Source organism: Canis aureus, chromosome X, assembly GCF_053574225.1.
Source record: "Canis aureus isolate CA01 chromosome X, VMU_Caureus_v.1.0, whole genome shotgun sequence".
NCBI classification, from domain to species: Eukaryota; Metazoa; Chordata; class Mammalia; order Carnivora; family Canidae; genus Canis; species Canis aureus.
Genome location: NC_135649.1, coordinates 80,349,395 through 80,368,433, shown reverse-complemented (window position 1 = coordinate 80,368,433; position 19,039 = coordinate 80,349,395). Strand labels below are relative to the sequence as shown.

General features: G+C 41.0%; 1 protein-coding gene and 1 long non-coding RNA gene across 5 annotated transcripts; one reads left to right on the top strand and one right to left on the bottom strand.

Moving 5' to 3' along the window:
• Positions 1–1,528: 1,528 nt before the first annotated feature.
• Positions 1,529–7,116, bottom strand: LOC144309086 (diphosphoinositol polyphosphate phosphohydrolase 3-beta). 4 transcript variants are annotated; one of them, XM_077890205.1, is made up of 3 exons: positions 7,101–7,116; positions 5,799–6,333; positions 1,529–4,787 (listed from the first exon to the last, which is right to left on the bottom strand). In XM_077890205.1, exons 2-3 carry the CDS (start codon positions 6,290–6,292, stop codon positions 4,784–4,786), a joined length of 498 nt encoding a protein of 165 aa, XP_077746331.1. In that variant the 5' UTR covers positions 6,293–6,333; positions 7,101–7,116; the 3' UTR covers positions 1,529–4,783. The 4 variants fall into 4 exon arrangements, with proteins under 4 accessions (XP_077746331.1, XP_077746333.1, XP_077746334.1 ...); XM_077890207.1 differs by having other exon boundaries at positions 1,529–2,054; XM_077890208.1 differs by lacking the exon at positions 7,101–7,116 and adding an exon at positions 6,621–6,748.
• A 690-nt stretch (positions 7,117–7,806) lies between these two features.
• On the top strand, positions 7,807–15,020 carry LOC144309087 (uncharacterized). Its single transcript, XR_013375211.1, has 2 exons — positions 7,807–8,289; positions 10,324–15,020. It is a non-coding gene; the product is annotated as an uncharacterized LOC144309087 (long non-coding RNA).
• Positions 15,021–19,039: the final 4,019 nt, after the last annotated feature.

The following is a 19,039-nucleotide window of genomic DNA, read 5'->3' as shown; positions in this document are numbered from 1 at the left end:
GTTCATCTTTCCTGGAAGGGGCCTCCAATGTTGTTCTTTCTGCCTGCTCCTTCTTTACTCACAAAAGTTGGGACAGACCTCACATCTGTTGATTTCAGCACAGCTTCACTAATTCCACCTTAGAAGGCTTTAGCCTCTACAGAATTCTAAGTACAGTCCCAAACAGAAGGAATATTTGCAGTCAGGAATGTTAACTATTTACTTTCCTGTTTCACCTACCTTATATGTAACTTTAAGGTTAATGAATATGCAACTAATAAGTCTACAGCCATTGATTTCCTAAAAAAACCATTCAAAGTAGCATTTTATTGATTTTTATAAAATTCCATAATTTTTCCCCTGGAAACTCTATCCCTTTGTGCTTTCACATTGATATAAACTAGACTGTGGCAAATATCCTGTTTAACAGAACATGAGAATACATTCCCATTTTCCAATCAATAAGAATTTGACTTTTCCTGTTTCAATGAGCCAAATTAAGAGAAAAAAATGCTAACACTGGCCTGTAGCAAGAGAAACACTAGCCATTCCAGTTTGTCAGCCCTCTCTTTTTGGGCATTTGACCTCTTGGGCTAGAAGAGGCAACTTGGAGCCAACATATTCTAAATAATCTAAAATTTTTCTTCCTCCTCTTTTTTCTGTGCCTTATATATTAGCTTTAATAAGAACTCTGATAACTACCTTTATTAATTTTTTACTGTGGAAAATGTCAAACACACAAAAGTAGAGAGGAATATAGATAATGAACCATCATCTAATCATCACCCAGCTTTAACAATTATCAACTCAAGGCCAACCTTGTTTTATTGGTATCTCTAATGCACTTAACATCCGCTTATTATCAAGCAAATTCCAGATATCATTTCGACCATAAATATTTAAGAACGTATCTCTAAAAGTTAAGGACTCTTGTTTTCAACATGACTACAATACCATTATCCCAATGAATATCAAATATCAAGTCAATTTTATAATTATCTGGATTGTCTCGTAAATGTATGTATTTTACAGTTTAGTCAGATCAGGATCCCCAAAAGATCTATATATCATAATTGGTTGATGTGTCTCTTAGGGCTCTTTAATCTATAGGTTCATTCTCCATTTCTTTCTTTTATCCTGGCGATTCATTTACTGAAGAAACTGAATTATGTGTCCTACAGTTTCCTACAGTCTGGATTCTGTTGACAACTCTGTGGTATAATGTTTCTTGATAGATGGTGTTTTCTATAGATTAACAATGTCTAGAGACACTGATTTAGGTTCAAAATTGTGGGAAATATACTTCATAGGTGGTGTAGGATACTGCCATCAGGAGGCACACATCTGGGATGATAGAGACGTATGAGTAAGAATTTTTGCTAATATCTTATGTTTGCCTTAAAACAGTGTGTGATACCTGATATATGAAAACACATATATGCTAGACAGTAATTTAGTGTACTAACACCAGATTGGATGGTGAATGCTTTACCACTCAGTGTCATTACAAAGTATTAATTATTTAGACAAATCTTCAGTAACGTCTACCTTATTTTTTTAAGATTTTATTTATTTATTCATGAGAGAGACACAGAGAAAGAGGCAGAGACATAGGCAGAGGGAGAAGCAGGCTCCCTGCAAGGAGTCTGATGTAGGACTTGATCCCAGTACCCTGGGATCGCGCCCTGAGCCAAAGACAGATGCTCAACCACTGAGCCACCCAAGTGCCCTACATCGACCTTATTTTAAGTGACATCTTGTAGATACATAAAAAGATTAAGGAAACTAGGTCCTTGAACTCAAGATCATATAGCCATCCTCATGAGAAATACAGATGCATAATCATAAAAACACAAAAGAACGGCCATATGTGCCAAATTAGAAGTCTGTACAGATACAGTGGTAGTTAACAACCTGGAGAATAATCATTGTAACAGAGAAGTGTCCAAAAGCATAGAATGAGCTTGTCCTTAGGAATGTGAAAGAGTTCACCTGTGCTTCATAATTCCATTCATCATTGGGTTCACATACTTGATTCTTTCAAAGTAAATCTGAATAACATCTATGCCATTCACCTAAAAAAAATATTAACAGTTTTATTGGTTCATCAATTCCTCCAGGCAACAAATATCTATTGAAAGTCTACTAATGTTCATTAACTACTTTGTTTTGGAACAGCCTTCAGTGAATCATCCAATACAGTTCCACTCTGAAGCCCCATGAAAATAACAGATTGTCCCAGGTAAAATATGAAGCTAAGAAATCAAGAATATACTAGTAGTAGACATTTCTAATCTGTAGCTCAACAACAAATATCTCCACATTTTAGTCACTCTTCTAGGTTCTGGGAATATGGGCAGGATTCAGGCTGGGTCCTGCTCCCCCCAAAAGTTCATAGTCTAACAGGCCACCAATCATTCAGAAGGATGATTACAATACTAGAATGGTGCTGAAAATATTTCCTGTTTTTCTTGCTGCTTCCACAAAAGGAACCCTGAAAGAGAAAACTCTAGCTAGCTGTTAGTACTTAGGCTCTAACACAGATTTCTCACCTCCCTTTTCCCAGTTAACAACTTTTGATAAAGGGATTGTCTTTCTTATAACAGGACTCCATTTAACCGGAAGTGAGAGGAGGAGCTCCAGTTTCAGAGCCCTTTAAACTGTCTGTCCCAGGAAGGTCCTTGAATGTTGCTGCAACATTACAAACTGCCCGTTCTGCTCTTACACAAACACACACACACACACACACACACAAATTTATTTGATGATTCTTAATATAAAATGTTGAAATCTTTATAGTTCTGTCAAACGAAACCATATAAAGGAATTCAAAATATTTATAGCCACCTCCCATCACTTTAAGAGTTAATAAGCTCAACAGTGATTTGCTAAAACAAAACAGATTTCTTAGAAAATATAATACATTAGACATCCAGGGAATATGTATCAAGCATAACAGTATCACCTTTATTCCAACATATCTTTTTAAAACTTTTTAAAGATAAGAATAGGCACTTATCCCATTGGGAAAAGGAAAATAAACATAGCCTTTACAAAAACAGCTGAAAACACATTTCTGCCTCATATTTGAAAGTCTTAATTATCTTTGATCAATGCCATTTTCTTTGGGGTAAGTGCATGAGCTGAAAGATTCATCTATTCATTTTTTGTGCAATCATCACATAAATAATTCATGGGTGCTATATACTGATTCTACAGGGAGAAAATTCTAACTGTGCATCAAACCCTTAAAGGATATAAGTCATAGACATGATTAGGTTTGTTAGCTCTGTGTCAAATATTTTAGCCTGAATTTTTTGGATTTCTCTTTTAAAATGAAAGGCTTTTTGTTTTGGGGTTCTTTCTTAAGTTTTCCTAGACTGAATTCCAAAAGCATATATAACAAGAACTGCCCACGTGAATTTGATAACTTAAGTGTGATAACCGTAAAATGTTCTGCTGCAACTTAGAAATTCAAGCCTTGGAAGTTTTACAAATTGTATAAAGATATCTGGGCACTGAAGAAAATTATAGCAAGTGAAAGAACTCAATTCAAATGTTTCTGAAGAAAATACAGCAAATATTTACAGGCTAACAATTCTTAAAAGTTGATTTGTCAAATACATAGTTCAAAAGTCAAAACATAAGATTGTGCATTATTATTTCTAAAAATTCTATATATAGGTTAAACCTCCCAGGTATTTGTGGCAGCATTTCAGATGAGGGCAGTTTTACATATGGAATAGTTATAAAGTATAATCCAGTTCCCTTGCTGTTAGTTTATATTTTGAAAAATCTGAGGTTACCAAGAATATCTATGAGTCAATTTGGATTATTGTAACAGGAAAGGTTGTATAGGATTTAAAAGTTTAAAAAAATAAGACATATTGCTCTGTACAAAGAAACAATTTTTAAAAAACATTAGATGATTCTGTATAATTTACAATATGAAATTATAATTGGTTTTTAAAAGTTGATTTTCTCATTCCTTTGACAATATTATTTTTTGTTAACTAAAATATGTATTTCATTCAGACATATTTGTATATGGCAGATATTTTTTAAAAAACAGTGGCACCAAAGTTACAAAAAAGGCAACAATTCACCAGTGCATGTGTTCTTTTGAAAATGTTAATGTGCAGAATAGCAAAGGATTTAAATTAGTTATTATCCACTTATATTTATTACTGGTCTATAGAATACTTTCTAGATCTTAAAGGTTATATGTAAAAGTCCCCCACCTATACTCTCTTCACAAAATAGGCTCTTCCTCAACATTCCTGAGAGAAGGAGTTCCAAGAGGAATCTAGACTTTCAAAATTTCTTAATAGAGTGCATAAAACTGACTCCCAAAGTCAGCTGAGTGACACACACAAAAAACTATCAAACTATCAATAATGATTAAAGATGATATATACTTAGCTGCCCTATAAATTAGGATAATCTTTAAACCCCTCAATACCCACTTCATGTAGTTGGCTATATTTTTACCTACTTTTTAATATGGTTGGGATGGAACACAAAGTTTCAAGACAGACTTAAGTATTTTACATGGCATTCCTGGTTTCAACAAAGTTAGCAAGGCAATGTATGAATTTTTAGTTTGGCACCAAAAACAGTTGGTCTTTTGACACAAAATGTTTATCCTAAATCTTTGAGAGAAATTGTTCAGTGGTCCGGATGGTTTAAGAAATCTGTAAAAGCTGAAGTCTGTAAAAGCTGAGTAGCAAGACGGGTTCCTCACTGGATTGGGATGTAATCACCATATAAATTCCACTCCTATGGTTACTGGTAGTCAGGAAGGTTAACTGGAATGTCACAAAATTCAAATATGTGAAATAACTTTCTTTCAAAGACTAGTTTATATTGAGAAAACCATGGTTGCTCTACAGTATTAAGAAATGGGCAATGGAGTTGGAAGCTGAACACGCTAAATTACACTCGATGAATACAGTTTTCATGACAGTATGTACATATCAGGATATGTTTGGCTAACAATACTTTCCCAAGAAGATACTCAGTGTATAAAGTAATATAATCTGAAACTACATTTGGGCTATATGGGAAATGGCCATTTCAAATATGCAGCAACAAATGACCAGTGGTCAGAATTCTTTTGAAAATGAAATCATAAAAAAAAAGGAAAAGAAAATGAAATCATGTACGTATGGGTAAAGAAACTTCTGAAAAGGGCAAATTAGATCACATTACTGAACCGAAAATTGTTGCCCACTGTGGAAAGACCACAAGATGTAAAATTTCTTAAATACTTTAAATATATATATAGATCTATATCTATCTGATCTTTAAACCAATTTCCATCACAAAAGGGCTTGCTAGCAAGGTCTAATGCTGCGAATGAGAAAGCAAAAAATACAGATGCCACACAACCAAGATGTTCAGATTTTAAAGGCCTTCACTCCAAAACAAACCACAAGATTGGTACCAAAAACACGCACGCGCACACACACACGTGTGTGCAATGTAATAAACTACAGCATCAACACACACACACAAAGGGCTGGGCAAGCAGTTAAGGCACCTTAAAAAAAAAAAAAAAAAAAACATGTGGTTTAGGATTTAGGAAATCTGTTACAGTGCTACCAAGCAGCAATTTTGAAAGCATCTGAAAAACGTGCAAATTGTCTGAAAACTGTCTGGCAACCGAGACAGTTTGCAAGCGTGATTCAGAGGTCTGCCAAGGAAACAAAAGAAGCCCCCCTCCTCCCCGTGAGACCGCAAAGGAATGAGAGGTGCTCCGGGCACTATGTATTCTAAGATAGGCGGAAAGCAGAAGTCTGTGCAGGAGCCGTACATACTAGGGATCGCTCTGTGGCAGGGACGCGGCCACGGAGTTTCCATTGGTTGGGGAACCGCCCAGCTTTAGTTTTTCCAGATATTCGGCATGCACGGGCTTGTGGCACTGGAGAACCTTGATCGCATCTTCGATTTTGAACCACTCTCGCTTCCTCCCAATGCTAACCGAATCTTCCCAATCCTCCAGAATCTCAGTGACAGTCAGTACGTACACGTACGTTCTGTGCTTGCGGTCTTGGTTCTGCTCGAAAATGCCCAGGAGCCGGCCTAACTTCCCCTTCACTCCCGCCTCTTCGTACACCTCTCGGACTGCTGCACCGCCCGGCTCCTCCTCGGGCTCCATGCCCCCGCCCGGCACAATCCAGCGGTCCGGGTACCGACTGCTACTCACTAACAGCACCTCGTCCTCGCGCTCGCTCCGGAAGCACAGGCACGCCGCTCGCTTCTTGAACCCCTCCGGGTCGTAGGTGCGCGTCTGGTTCGGCTTGCACTTCATCCTCTGGGCCGTCCGCTCCCGCCGCTCGCTGCCGCTGCTGCCTGAGGTGCCGGGGAGAGAAAGAGCTGAGTAGAGGTGCAAGGAGAGAAAGCGCTCTAGCCCTGAGTCCCAGGAACCCGAGGAGAGATGGGGCGGGGGCGGGGGCGGGGGCGGGGGCGGGCGAGGTACGTCAGTTAGCTCGTCCCTCGTGCGGGCCGGAGGGTCCCGAGCGCAGCCGCCTGAGTGGACGAGGCGCCGCCGCCCCCCGCGCGCGCCGCCGCGCCCGCGCCGCCGCCCCCGCGCCTGCCGCCGCCGTCGCGGCGGGTCTGCCACTCCGCACACAGCCCACCCGCGGCTCCTGTGGGCGTCTTTTTCCCTCCTCAGCCGCCCGGCAGGGGTTGAGTGAGGTGAGGCGCATTCGCGTGCGCGTCCGCGTCCACGTCCACATTCACGTGCGCGTTCACGTTGGAGGGCGAGGGGCGGAGGCGGGGGTCTCGCTGCTCCCGCAGCGCGTGAGGCGCCTCGGGCCCACTGCGCAGGCGCCCCGCACCTCCCAGGCTGGGAATCTCTTTCCTCAGGGAGTTCAATTCCCGCGCTGTGACTGTGGCCGAGATCGTTTCCACGTGTGCCTTTGCGTGGAACTTGGCTGTGGCGCGGCCAGACCTTTCTCCTCATCCTCCTCAGCAAGTTGCATGAAACACCTACACTTATTTTACAGACGATAAGGTCAAGGGCATCATCATCGCCCCATAATGAATGCTACTGACTTAAGGTTTATGAGGGCCCGTTGTCGTCAAAATGGTCCTCAGTATTCTTGGCAAAGCAGTACCTAATCTTTGCTGAGTCATATCAGTCCTTTCAGTTCTTCAACAGGTTTGTCCACCTAAAAGGTAAAACAGCCGGTTATAGTTTATCAGCAAAATGGGTTTATTTGGGTGTAGCAGAGGAATTGCAATTCGGGACATGCAAACTATGGCACCCCATAGGCCAGTCTGGAGATGAGACCAGAGGAATCTTTGGATTTTTGGAACTTTCTGGGGAAAAGGAGGTGGTTGGGAGGGACTGCTGTGAAGGCAAAGTCGACACAAAGGACAGCAACAGTTCTAGGTGCTGACGGTTTCTCATTAGCCCAGTTGTGGTATTTTCCTATTGGCTGAGCTTGTTGCTGGGCGAGGAGAAATTCTTTTTTTCTCTTGCTGGAGTAGGGAAAGTAAGCTTCTTCCTGTTGGGAATGCCAAGCAGTTTGTCTTTGTTGGGGTCTGCAATGGCCTGCAGTGGTAGGGCATGAGAGCTCTCCCTGCTGGCCTCCCGACTCCATTTGAAATGAGGTCTCCTTTATTCAGGGTGTCAGGGTCTTGGCCTTGCTGGGCATGTTGGCACAGCCCATAACTTAACACTTTTCTTGAACTCCTATTGACCTCTTACCTAACCTCTGTTCCTCAGTTTCCTAACAGTAAACTTCTCGCCTACTTGTATCAGCCCTTGGCACTTGGAGTCCCATTCACCCAACAGCTGCAGAACCACCCCAAGTCTCCTTTTATTAAGTCCCAACAATCTTCACCCTCCACACCCTCTACCCTTCTCTCTCTTTCTCACTGATGGGTGCTGCTTTGGGTTTTGGAAAACATACCTATGGAAAGCCCTTAATAGTTTTCAGTTTGATGTTTACAAGGCTCCTAGTGTGGGACTCCAGCAAAGCCACTTGGTGCTCCCTCACCACCTCTCTGTTTGGTCATGCTGTCCTCTTGGCCAAGAAGTGGTCCATCCCAGTAAAACTTTAACAACCAAAAGCCTTCCCTCACCTTTTCTTTTTCTTTTTTTTCTTATTGTTTCCCTGCTCTAACAGTAGCCTTATGGAGAAGACCTCTGATGTCCCCCAACTTTTGCCATACTGCAGCTTAGGCATCTTTGTCTCTCTCTTACCCACAATCCCTCTGCTGGCATCAAGCAACCAGGATCATGGAAACTCACTTTTCCAGGGAAATAATCCCTCATCAAAGGGAAATTGAATCTGAAATGTAAGTGCAAAGGAATTTTTGTTTGTTTGTTTGTTTGTTTGTTTGTTTAGAGAAAGAGAGAGAGAGGGAGGGAGGGAGGGAGGGAGAGAAGGGGAGTGCGTGAATGGGGAGGGGAAGGGCAGAGGGATGAAGAGAGAGAGAGAGAGAGAGAGAGAGAGAGAGAGAGAGAATCTTAAGCAGGTTACACGCCCAGTGTGGAGCCTGATAGGACCCTGAGATCATGACCTGAGCTGAATCAAGAGTTGAACGCTTAACTGACTGAGGCACTTATGTTCCCCAACAGCCCAATTTTTATTTTAAAAATTTTCCCTTTTTAAATTTAAATTAAATTAATTAACATATAGTGTATTATTAGTATCAGAGGTAGAGGTCAGTGATTCATCAGTCTTATATAATACCTAGTGCTCAATATATCACATGCCCTCCTTAATGTCCATCACCCAGTTACCCCATTCCTCCACCTCCTCCCCTCCAGCAACCCTGTTTGTTTCGTATAATTAAGAGTCTATTATGATTTGTCTCCCTCTCTGATTTCATCTTGTTTAATTTTCCCTCCCTTCCCCTATGATCCTGTTTTGTTTCTCAAATTCTATATATGCGTGAGATCATATGAAAATTGTCTTTCCCGAGTGACTTATTTCGCTTACCAGCTCAATTTTTACAGCTCAATTTTTAAATAACAAGTTGGATCAGCTTCTCAGGTTCTGTTCTACTCCATTTATGCCCAGAATAGCTCATAAAAACGATCCTGTTCCCAGTGGCAACAGACACCTGCAATATCTAGAGCATAATATGACTAAACGTGTGGGTTGCATATGAAGAAAATGATAAAATGGAGACATAAAGAGAATGACTTCAACCAATAGAGATACTACTACTATTGACCATATTTTAATGTTATATGGATGGTCAAAGAACAGTTGAAGGAATGTGACATCCTGTAATTAAAAACAAAGTAGGAACATAGATGTTAGCAGGCTGTATTCTTCAGTGTGTGTAATAGACAAATACACAAACGATGTTAAACAACTAGAAGAAATTCCACTACAATCAGGATCTGGGCAAATTATCACCAGTATGATTAAATTTTGCTTTATATGGTCTTTCCAGTGTAAGGAGAATGTAAAGAGAAAAAAGCATTGTTACAGTAAAGAAGACAAAATTTTCATTTTTTCCAAATGATACGAATATCTTCTTGGAAAAAGCCTAAGAAATGATGTAAAAATGAATTCTTTCCAATGGCAGAATGAAATATTAATATTTAAAGTATGGATGCTTTCATGTATTCCAGTAGTAATCATATAGAAAATATAATAGGGAAGTGATAGTATTCAGAGTAGCAGTATCAACCATCACACAATAAATAAAATACCAAGGAATCCTGAACAATATAGTTGGGATATTGTAGTAGAAAATGATAGAGCTTAGACTCAGCTTTGAAAGATAGTATGAATGAATCCAGAGGAATTCCAGCAAAGCCCGGAGGTGGGATTGATGTCTGTGGGGAGGGGTGGCCCAACCAGGCCCTAGCCACATCACTAGTCTACTTTATAGTTACCACATCCTATCTCCTCATTGTACCAGAGGGGCCGCTTTTCAGTCTAAGTCTATCACTTCCACATCAGAGGATGCCTATGTAGTAGGTCTCTGCTGGGGCCATATTTTTTGGAAGGGAGAGGAATAGCAAATTAGAATATGGAAAGAGGTTCAGGAAGAATTATTACTGGCAAAGTCACAGCACATTTCTGGATAAGGGGATCCCCAATTGACGGTTTGGTACACTGCCAGGAAAATTTCAAACTGTTTTTTTGGCAAAATTTCATACAATGAATATATTATTCATGTATTAGATCGATAATAGGGCAAGATAGCTATTAATTTTTCTGCAGAAGATTAAAAATCATTTTTGGGAGACTAGCATTCCACTGTCTGGGTCACCCATAGTTAACGATTTCTCTAATGATGAACGTGGTTGTTTCACAAAGTATGGTAACAGTAGACTGTTACAGTAATGACTGTAATTTGTGCATGCAGGCCTGTATCTCTTCCCACATTGCCCTTGTCCTTGGCGATGGAATTTGCTTTGTCCGATGGAACCATAGCAAGTGTGAAGCCAGCAGAGAATTGAAAAGCACTTGCACACCACGGTTTGCCCCCTCTTGCTGCTCTTGGCACAGAGAACAACAATGTGAAGAAGTGTGGGTGAGGTGGATGATGAGAGGCCCAGGACCCATGTATTCTCTCCACCACAGCCGATGGTGAACCAACTGCCAGATGTGGGTGAGACCATGATAGACCATCTAGCCCCCAGCAGAGCCAGGGGCTCTCACCACAGATGCATAAGCAGGCGTTCTGAGAACAGCGAAAGGACCACTCAGCTTTGCTCAGCTGAAATTATTGACCTGCAGAATTACAAACAGAATTTGGTTGTTTAAAGTCACTAAATTTTGGATGGTTTGTGGTACATCAAAATCTGGCTGGCACAATTGGTAACTGCCACCCATCAAAATCCAACCAAAAATAGGAGATAGATAAAATACTTTTCATAGTAGAAATATAGCCTCTGCTTGCAAAAGTTGACAGTGAACTTTCCCTGGAGTCTTAAGGAAAGGGATGAGGTTAAGATGTGTGACATTTGTTGGATACGATCTGTTTGCCAAGCCCTGGGTTGACCCCTGTATCCTGTTTAACAGCCCATTAAATCTTAGAGAGGAGATTACTATTTGCAATTCATAGAAGAGAAGACTTAGAGTGGAGTTTGTATTTGAATTCAAGTCTTCGTGTCTCTACAGCAGATTATTTTTATCAGGAGCTATGGTTTGTTGTGTCATTTTTTGGATGATGTGGAGAATTGACTTCTTACATGAGGTGTTCTTTTGCTAAGAGTCACTGGGTTCAAAGAAAGGTATTTTCATCTGGATGTTCTTCTCCTGCACAATCTAGTGAAAAGAACACCTAAGTGCCTACCTCACTTCCACCAATCAAGTGTGTCACCTCGACATGTTACTTGACCACTTGAAGTTCAATAACTTCTGCACACAGAAAATGGAATTAAGTGATGCAGAAGAGAAGATATTGTTTCATCATCACTCTGGGCATTGATTTTGATCTATTGGTGGTCTGATTGGTTTTACATACTTAATATGTATCAACCAACAAATCTGAACAATGAGTATCAGAATCTCCCTTCAACAGATTAAGAAACCAGCTGACATGCGCTTAAGTAAGACAGTAAGTGAGGGAGCTGAGATTCACACCTTGGTCTGTGTGACTCCAAAGGCAATCCTCTTCCCTTCTCTATGACACATGTCATGGATGTTGAGAGTTGCTGACATGCACAGCCCATGCCATTCCTGTGATACAGATGTCTTCCCCTGGGAGAATGTTAGAGACCTTCCCAGAGCCCTTTAGCATTCACAGCCAGAACCAACTTTCAGGAGAGTGACCACAACATATCTGAGAGGATTTCAGGAGATAGTAAAGGCGAACAGTCAGGTGAAGTGATTTTAGTAGTAGTCAATGAGAGAAAACATGATGTTTTACAAACAATAGTCAATGAGAGAAAACATGATGTTTTACAAACAAATGACCTAGAATTTAAATCTGGCTCTCTCAAGTAGTTTTGCAGCCTGAAGCAAGGGAATATCTCTGACTGTATTATTTCTCATCTGTAAACTGGGATTATAAAAGTACCTACCTCATTAACCTCACCTTGCCTGAAAGGGCTTTCCTGACCATGTGTACCCACCCTCCACTTACACTAAGATTAAATTACCTCTCCCCCCCCCCTTTTTTTTTAATTTTTGAGGCTTCCTTGACTTTAATTCTGTCACTGCTCTACCCAAGGAGCTCTGTAATTGGCCTGCATGTTTGTAAGAAATTAAAGGCTGGGGGCCAACCTGACACATATCTATACTCTCTGAATCAGGCCAGTGCCTGACCTTGGTGTCCAGGAAGGATTAAAAATATATTGTTTGAGTGTAAATGTTGACGGAAGTTACATGGATCAAAGGCCAGTGATTAGTGTACCTGTTAATTGATTATTAGCGATATAAAATGAAAGATGAGTGAACATAGGCATCTCCAATATATCTTTTCACATGGGGAGGTTGGATGGGTTGTGTTCTTCAGATCACTCTCCATATGCTCCCCATTTTGTTGCTTCTTTGTCTGTCTTGGATACTGTTTTTCCCTGGATCACAGAATTGGCTTCATAGTGCGTCTATGGTAGATAATTCAGTAAAATCTTCCCCAATACAAAGTGATTGGAGCAAGAAATACCTCTCCAAGTTTTCCCTTTGATTAATGAGTGAATCACAGGGTGAATACAGGCCTTTTACTTTTGTGGTTTTGTGAGTAATGGCTCAGTGTGCAACCAAGGGTGTGAACACAAAGATCAATGGATATCAAGTCCAGGTGAGTGCTTCCATTCTCTCCGAGAGGCAGCACTTCTTGATTTCTTCTGCTTCTTTGGTCACTCCCTCTAGTTCCCTGACTGCTATGTTTCTCCTTTGCACCGACATTGTCCCTGTACATACTTCTCATTCAGCACCTAAGCCTTTCTAGTGCTCCTCTGTTCATGTGTCAGAGTCAAATGCTAATGAAAATCTACAAGCACCCCCCAACCCCTATTTTATATTGCTAAGTGCACTCACCTTTTCCACCCCACCCCATATTCCTGATCCCCTTTTCCTTGGCCTGAGTTATCACCTAACAGACTATGTTATTTACTTCTTTCTTATGCTTATTGCTTATTTCTCTCCCCACCCCCACTATAGCTCCTGCTTGAATAGAAGCTCCTTGATCTTAGGGATCCTTGTCCCTTGCCCACTGGTATATCTCGAGCAGCCCAGAACATTGCTGAGCACACACTCTAGTCATCTGCATCATATCTATTGATATAATGGGCATATCTGTCTCTCTTGCTACATTGTGACACCCTTGAGAGGCAAGGGCCACATTTTATTGGTCTTTGTCAATCCACCATCCAGGACAGTTTTTCATTCAAATGGAAAGGCATCGCTGAATATCTGTGGAATCAATCCGTTAATTAATCTTTTGAAAGTGACACTAATAGGGAAAACATTCTGTTTCCAAACCGCAGTTATTCTAGTAGGTGCCATCGGTGTCAGCACCATGTATGTATCAGCTGCCGTGCAAACTATCTTAGGCAGCTGGGAGATATTTGAGGGCTAGAAGTCTGACCCATTTTTTTGTGGATCCCTCAAAGGGCTGGTACCATTCTTTCTGCACAGCAGGATTTAGAGGGGTGTTTCAGATAGCCATTCATCACCTGATGATTTTATCTGTGCAGGACGTATACTATAATTTACCTAATTTCTTTTAAAATAAAACTGTATCCTTGAGAATAAAACATATAATTAAGCAGACAAAATGAAAGCAATATGCTGACATGGTTGAAATAAATGTTGAGGCTAATGTGAAGTAATAGTGCACATAATGATGGGCGCTACACTAGGCTCTTCATCAATCTTTCATTTAGTCCTAATAAAAGTACTTCAGGGGTATACTGTCATTTTCACTTCACAAGGGAGGATATTGAGATCAAGGACATAGTGGAAATTGCCCAGGACCTGAAAGCTTGTAGGTAGGTACACGAGGTGGAAACTCAGGGCTCATTGATGATGACACCCCAGAAAGTCTGCAGTATAGGCCTGCCCCCAGCAGTCCTGTCTGGTTCCCCTTCCATTATTTGCTGGTGCAGCTCTGCACTATCTCATCCTATCTCCCAAAATTTCAGAAGCCCTTCATCCCAGAAATCTTTTCCCTGTTCCTTGGGCCCAAATGTTGATATATTCAACACTAATTCTGGCTGTGACAGAAGAAAGATGATGGTTTTGAGCCCTTGTAGAAGACTAGAATAATTGTTACTTACCACTCCTTCGTGACTTTTGATGATTGTGGATCCTAAGGAAGGCCCTTTGTTGCAGAGCTGGTTTCCTTGTGTGAGAATCCTGTGTTTGGCAGGATGCCCTTCCCTTCCACAAAGGCATCCAACCTGCCCAGGAAGGAAGATAGTTTGCTTGTCAATGACGCTGCGCACCCACAGGCCCAGGCACCATGAGACCAGTTCCTTCAGAGGCGAAACAGGTTTCTCAGGGTCACCAAGCTGTTCCACAAATTTCACGGGCTCCTTAGATAAAGACGCATACAGCTGATGTTTGGTATCAATTTGGGAAAAGGAAAATAACTGCAATCCTTCTTTCACAGTAAAAGCCTCAAGTACCTTGATCAGAATTAGCCTGTTCTGGAAAGATGCACCATTAGTGAGCACCATGTATGTATGTAGCTATGACCAAAGCAGTAGCTATGACCAAAGGTTCTGAGCCAGGCATCCATCATTCCCTGGAATTTGAGATTGGTAGGAAAACAGCTTTTCCTTCTCTTGTTTTCCGTCTTCTTTTGGGCTACCTATTTCAAGGCAAGTTTGAAAATTAGTGGTTTTGTTAGAAGTATTCCAAAAATACAATATTGTATCTCCTAGTAGAGGACACCAGTTAGACTCTTAGTTTCTAAACTTCACTTTAACTTTGGTCAAATAGCTTTTTCTACCAGCCTACATGTCAAAGGAAGTATCCTAGATTTGTTGCTCTGGATGAACTTCCTGGTGTATGTCATTCCCAAAATCCTCATAAAGGAATCCTTCTTGGTTTTTTTGTTTGTTTTTTAACTGCTCTATCAGAAGAGATAATAAAAGCTCTTTGAGGGCCTACGGTGTTTCAGGTGTTTTGCATATCTTGCTGGTCACCTTCATAATATTCCTATAACATAAGTACCATTATTCCAAGTTCACAAATGAGGACATTAAGGCCCAGAAGGATAAATATATTGGCCCTGATGCATGGCTAGAAAGTGGCAGACCTGAGATTTAGGACTCCTGTCACAACCATTGCCTGCATTGGTCAGCATATTCTGACGTTTAAACAAAATGCAAATAAATCCCTGTGTTTTTGAAAGTCACCAACGTCAGTTAAAATATTCTCTACCATTGCTATGTTATCAGTCTATTTACTTTGAGTCTTGCTCTTGCAAATAATACTTTTCCTTTACATGAGATACTGAGTTTATGACATTATAGTCAGGAGTGGCAGATATGAAAAGGCATATACATGACTAAGGCCCCTGGCGTTGTTACTGTAAGGCATATTGTGTGCTGCTGAAAAGAATGTTATGTGCTATATAGAGGCACATGGACAAACAGACCAGATTTCCATTCCTCCAACACCTCTTCTAGAGGGGCTTCTATCTTCTAGAAGGGCTTGCATGGCACCTGAGACTGAAAAGCCACACATACAGCACTGCTATGAAAAATATCGGCCGTACTACCTGCAGATTGGAAGTGGGCATTTTTGTTGTCAGTGTTTCTGTATGAAATAGATGAATTCAACAAACCACGTTTCATGTAGTCTGCTTCATACAGGATATGCAAAAAACAAACAAAACATGGTCCCAGCACTTAAGTACCTCACAGGTTTCCCTGTACTTTTGTTTTTCAAACAAAAAAACGGAATGTAATTTGTGAATTAGAGGTCTCCATAGGGTACACTTGCAGTGCACGAGAGGAAAAGAGGAAGAAGAGACAAAGAATTGGACTGAGAAAGAATAGCGCAATAGGAGCAGGAGTCAGATCAGGAGAACTGAGTCCTCGTGACTATGAACACGTATGTCTGTACCTCAAAATTCCACTCTTTGGGGACTCACCAACGTGATCCCATGTTCTTGAAAGTTTATAAATTTCACCAAATAATAATCACATTACCAATCTTATATTTATTAACTTATTTCTCCAGTTAAACTTCTTTACAGGTGTGAATACTGTGTATCGATCACTTTGCATTTGAAAAGCCTAGGAGAATTTCAAAACTTCTTCCACTGTGAGGACATTTCAGAAACTGAAAAATTATTAGAAAGGCCAGCACTGATTATGAAGTCAGGAGGTCAGCAATACACTGGTACTGGAAGCTATTGAACATAGGGAATGGGATGAAAGTCAGATAATCCATATGTACCACACACTTTGGTAGGCTCTGGGATTAGAGGGATCATTCAAGCTGATCCAGCTATCTTAGTACAGAAAATCATACAGGCGGATCTTAACCCCAGTGGTCCGTAAATATTTGTCAAAATTCTTTATCAGGGAAGTGTTTTACACACACACACACACACACACACACACACACACACACACATTAAATTAGAATTCTGGAACTCAACTAGGCTCACAGAGTATTGGAGCCAGTCTGTCTGACTCTCAAGCCTCAAAGAATGTCTATGACATCAGACCCTTTTACTTCTTAAAGACTGATCAATTGGGGGGGGGAGAGAGAGAGGGAGAGAGAGAGAGAGAGAGAGAGAGAGAGAAGAAGAAGAAGAAGAAGAAGAAGAAGAAGAAGAAGAAGAAGAAGAAGAAGAAGTAGTAGGAGGAGGAGGAAGAGGAAGAGGAGGAAGAGGAGGAGGAGGAAGAGGAAGAGGAGGAAGAGGAGGAGGAGGAGGAGGATGGGGGAGGAGCAGAGGGAGAGAGAGAGAGTCCTAAAGCAGACTCCTTACTCATCATGGTGCTCATCACAGGGCTCAATCCCTGGACCCTGAGTTCATGACCTGAGCTGAAACCAAGAGTCAGCTGCTTAACAACTGTGCCCCCCAAGAGCCCCCAGGACCCTTTTTCATAATAATTTATTTAAGTTTAATTCAGAGCCCTTATCTACAATTCCCCTGGCTGTGCATGTCTGTTGTTGCCCCATAAGATATCCTTGGAACTGAACGTTCTGCCTTATCTAAAGGGCAGAGACTGAGTGGGCAGCTCCAGCATGGAACTCCTTCACACTAAGTATGGCACGCATCTTACTGGGACATATCCTTCTTGTTACTGTCATACTTCAAGCTATCCATTCTTGCCTCTATATTACAACTAATCTTCACTACACAAGAGTTAGAATTCTCTGCACTGTGACTTTGGCTGTGCTTATTTTAATTTGCACCTTAGAGCTACATGTGGTTATGGCTGGGACAGAAATTATGTCCCATTCTCTCCATTAAGTTGGATAATACAGAGAATTACCTTAACCACAACAGGTTCAATGCAGTAATAACTTAAATACCTGATATCAGTTTTTCTGTGGCTGCACAACAAATTGTGACAAATTTAGCATCTTAACCACTAATTTATTAGTTCACAGTTTCTATGGGTCAGTTGTGTGGCATGGATCTAGTGAGTTCTCTGCTTGGGGTCTCACAGGGCTGAAATCAAGGTGTCAACTGGGCTGGGATCTTACCTGGAGGCTCTGGAAAGGAAACTATTTCCAAGCTCTTTCAGGTGGTTAGAGGAATTCAGCTCCTGTGGAGCAGGATGTTGTTGGGGCTGCTCTCAGATTCTAGAGGGGCTGGCTGTAGTTCTCGTCCTGCAGTTCTCTCCATCTTCAAACAAGCAATGGTGTGTCAGGTTCTTCTTCTGCTTCAAATCTCTCTTGCTTCCCCTTCTGCTGCCAGCCAGAGAAAGGTTTAAAGAGCTCCTGTGATTAGATTAGGCTTTTTTGTATAATCTCTCTATTTAAGGTCATTGTTTAGTAACTTTCAGTACACCTGTAAAATCCTTTTAGCCATGTAACAACACAAATATGCACAAGATAATTCATCTTATTCATGGTATCTGAGATTGTGGTGGGAAATGTTAGGAGACCAGTTTTAGAAGTCTACCTACCACAACCTCGAATAACCATCATTTGATTATTTATGTAAACCTTTTTTTTATGACCCTGGTTGTCTGAGTCCTATGAACACAATGCCCACTCTTTACGGACTTAGATCATGTTGTCATGCAGTTGTACTTTTAACAAGTGGCTTGTGCCTTCCCAAGTGTATTAGTCAGAGTTTTCCAGATGAACAGAATCAGTAGCATCGTGTGTGCTTGTGTGTGTGTGTGTGTAGAGAGAGAGAGAAAAACAGAGAGAGAGAGAGTGTGTGTGTGTGTGTGTGTGTGTTTGTGTGTGTGTTATTGTGATGAACTGGCTCACATGAGTATGGGAGCTAGGAAGACCAACATCTATGCCAGCAAGGTAAGAGGCAGGAGAACTCTAGTGTAGTTCCAGCCCAAGTCAAAAGGCCTGAGAACCAGGAGAGGCAATGCTTTAAGTTGCAATCCACCAGCTGCTGGGGTCAGTTCTCAAGAAGTTTTGATCTTTCACTCCACGTCTAAAGGCAGGAAAAGACAATGTTCTACCTCAAGCAGCCAGGCAGGATAGATTCCGTCCTGCTTGAGGGAAAGTCAGCCTTTTTGTTCCACGTAGCCTTCAACTGATTGGATACAGGACACCTACACTGGAGAGGGCAGTCTGTTTTACTCAGTCTACCTATGCAAATATTAGCCTTGCCCGTAAACACCTTCACAGACACACACACTCAGAATAATGTTTGACCTAATATCTGGCCACCCTTTGGCCCAGTCAAGGTGACACATAAATTTATACATAACACCAAGCATCTTGACAGTCCATTGATTAACATTTATTTTTAAATTTCCTTTGTATCTTAAATACTCTATTTCCATGTTTCCCAATGATAAAATGCATCTGTGAATGATCTCACTTTTAGTCACATGTTAACTATTTACGTTTTAGTTTATATGTTGATAGGGAAAACAGATCTGCAAGCAGTTTACATTCTTTACTGTAAAGGGGAAATTTGCATCACGCTGCATGCAAATTTAACAATACCTAATATTTATGAAATATTT